Source organism: Pezoporus wallicus, unplaced genomic scaffold (genome assembly GCF_028554395.1).
Source record: "Pezoporus wallicus isolate ANWC-B61680 ecotype Strahan unplaced genomic scaffold, APGP_CSIRO_Pwel_v1 contig_13402, whole genome shotgun sequence".
Taxonomy (NCBI): domain Eukaryota; kingdom Metazoa; phylum Chordata; class Aves; order Psittaciformes; family Psittacidae; genus Pezoporus; species Pezoporus wallicus.
This window is the reverse complement of record NW_026636817.1, coordinates 1-2455: the sequence shown is the minus strand read 5'-3', so window position 1 is coordinate 2455 and position 2455 is coordinate 1. Positions and strand designations below refer to the sequence as shown.

The following is a 2455-nucleotide window of genomic DNA, read 5'->3' as shown; positions in this document are numbered from 1 at the left end:
CAGTGACCGCTTGTACCGGATGTACTGGGCCCCCCCCCCCGTTATTGGACTCCCCTCCGGTACCGGACCCCCCCCCGTTAACGGAACCGCCCCCGGTTACCGGAACACACCCCCCCTTTACCGGGACCCCCCCCCGCCATTACAGACCCGCCCGTTACCCGAACCCCTCCCCTCGTTACCGGAAACCCCTCCGTTACCGAACCCCTCCCCCCGTTCCGGACACTCCCGCCCCGTTACCCGATCCCTTTCCCCAGTTACCCCCCCCTCACCCCGTTACGGAAGCCCCCCCCCGTTACTGGACACCCCCTCCTCCCCCGTTACCAGACACCCCCCTTACCGGAAGCCCTCCCCCGTTACCGACCCCTCCCCCCCGTTACCGGGAAGCCCCTCCCCGTTACCGGACCCCCCTCCCCGTTACCGACCCCCCGCCCCGTTACCCGGACCCCCCCCCGTTACCGGAAGCCCCTCCCCCCGCCACCGGACACCCCTCCACCCCGTTACCGACCCCCCCGTCCCGGATCCCCCTCACCCGCAGCCGCGCCGCCACCGCCGCCGCCGCCTCAGCCGCCATTTCCCCGCCGTTCGCGCTGATTGGTAGCTACCTCAGGGACTCGCCCGCCCCCCGCTGGGACGTTGCCTAATGGGGAAGCTTCCCGCCTAGCCGCGATCTGGCGCGCACATCGCGATTGGTGGAGCGGCCGCGCTGAGGTCCCGCCTCTCGGGGCCAGTAGGAGACAGCAGAGCGGCTGCGGCTGCGCAGGGGAAGGTCCCGCCCCCGGAAGTGCTCGGGACGCGCCGGGCTCCGCCGCCGCCGCCGGTTCCCTGCGGCCGCCGCCGGGTGAGGGGAGGGGCCGGGCGCGGGCGTGACGTCACGGCGACGGGGAGGGAACGCCGTGACGTCACGACGGAGGGCGCGGAGAGAGGGATAGCGGGAAGGGGCGGGGTTTTGGGAGACGTCACGGGAGGGGAGAAATGACGTCGACTTCCGCTCGTCCGTGGGGCCGCGCTGTGACGTTCCTCTCTGCGCTGTGACGTCACGGGTCGCCGCTGCGGTGACGTAGGCAACCACGCCCCACAGGCCGCCATGGAGGGGGAGGGTCCGGACGCTCGCGCTCGCTTCCGCGTGGCGCGGTTCATCATGGAGGCGGGTGAGATGGGGCGGGGCTTGGGGGAAAGGGGCGGAGCCAAGGGGGAGAGGTGGGGTAAAAAGGGGGCGGGGCCTTGTGGAGAGGGCGGAGCCTGGGAGGGAGTGGCGGCTAAGGGAGAGGGGCGGGGGCTTAGGGAAAGGGCGGAGCTTGGGGAGTGGTGGCAAAGAGAGGGGCGTGGTCTATGGAGGGCGAGGCGGGGCATGGTAGGCGTGGCCTATTGAGAGGAGGCGGGACCGGGAGGGCGTGGCCTAACGCAGGGTGGGCGGGGCCCGCGGCAGGCGTGAAGCTGGGGCTGGGCTCGGTCGCCGTCGCCACCGCCTGCGGCGCCTTCCACCGGTGCTGCCGGGCCCTGGGCGCCCGCGCCCCCCACGACCCCCACCTCGTGGCCGCCGCCGCCATCGCCCTCGCAGCCAAGGCCGAGGGGACCCCGCTGCGAGCCCGCGACCTCCTCAACGTCACCCACAGGTACCGGGGACCCCCCCCATAGCACCCAATGGGTGCCTCTGCCCGCCCCCCATAGCACCCATTGGGTGCCCCTGTGCCCCCCCCGTCCAGGTGCCTGCACCCTGGGGTGCCCCCGTTGGCGCTGGACGCGGAGTTCTGGGCGCTGCGGGACAGCCTCATGCAGTGTGAGCTGTGGGTGCTGCGGGTGCTGCGGTTCCGCCTGCCCCTGGCGCAGGCGCACAAGGTGAGGGCTGGCACCCATTGACACCCCGTGACAGCCATTGACACCCACTGACATCCACTGACACCCCCTCACACCCACTGGGACCCGTTGACACCCATTGATACACAGTGACACCCATGGGACCCTCTGGGACCCGTTGACGCCCATTGGCACCCACTGGCAGCCGTGGGTCACCCCAGGACTTTCTAACACCCATGGGAACCCTTGACACCCGTTGGCACCTATGAGACCCCCTCACAGTAACAGGCACCCACTGACACCTGTCAGACCCACTGACAGCCACTGCGACCCACTGACACCCATGGAACCCCCCTAGCACCCATTGACACCCATGGTATGCCCCAGCACCCACTGACACCCGTGAAAGCCCCCTAGCACCCATGGGACCCTCCCAGCACCCTTGGGACCCCCCCAGTCCCCATCCGGGGCTGTGGGGGCCCCCCTTGACCCCCCCCGTTCCCCTCCCCCCGCAGTACCTGGCTCAGTTCGCGCTGGCGCTGGGGCAGTGGGCGCGGGGGGGGCGGGGGGGGGCGCCGGGCGTGGCCTGGGCGCTGCTGCGGGACGGGGCCGCGGGGGGGCTGGGGCTGCAGAGCCCCCCCCAGCACGTGGCGGCCGCCGC

The 2455-nt window shown here is 71.7% G+C and overlaps 1 protein-coding gene across 1 annotated transcript; it reads left to right on the top strand.

The window, feature by feature from the left end:
* Window positions 1-781: 781 nt before the first annotated feature.
* On the top strand, window positions 782-2450 carry CCNQ (cyclin Q; the record flags this gene model as incomplete). Its single annotated transcript, XM_057401812.1, has 5 exons — window positions 782-838; window positions 1079-1148; window positions 1427-1613; window positions 1704-1836; window positions 2310-2450. Coding segments are annotated over exons 2-5 (525 nt in total), but the record flags the coding sequence as incomplete, so codon positions are not given.
* Window positions 2451-2455: the final 5 nt, after the last annotated feature.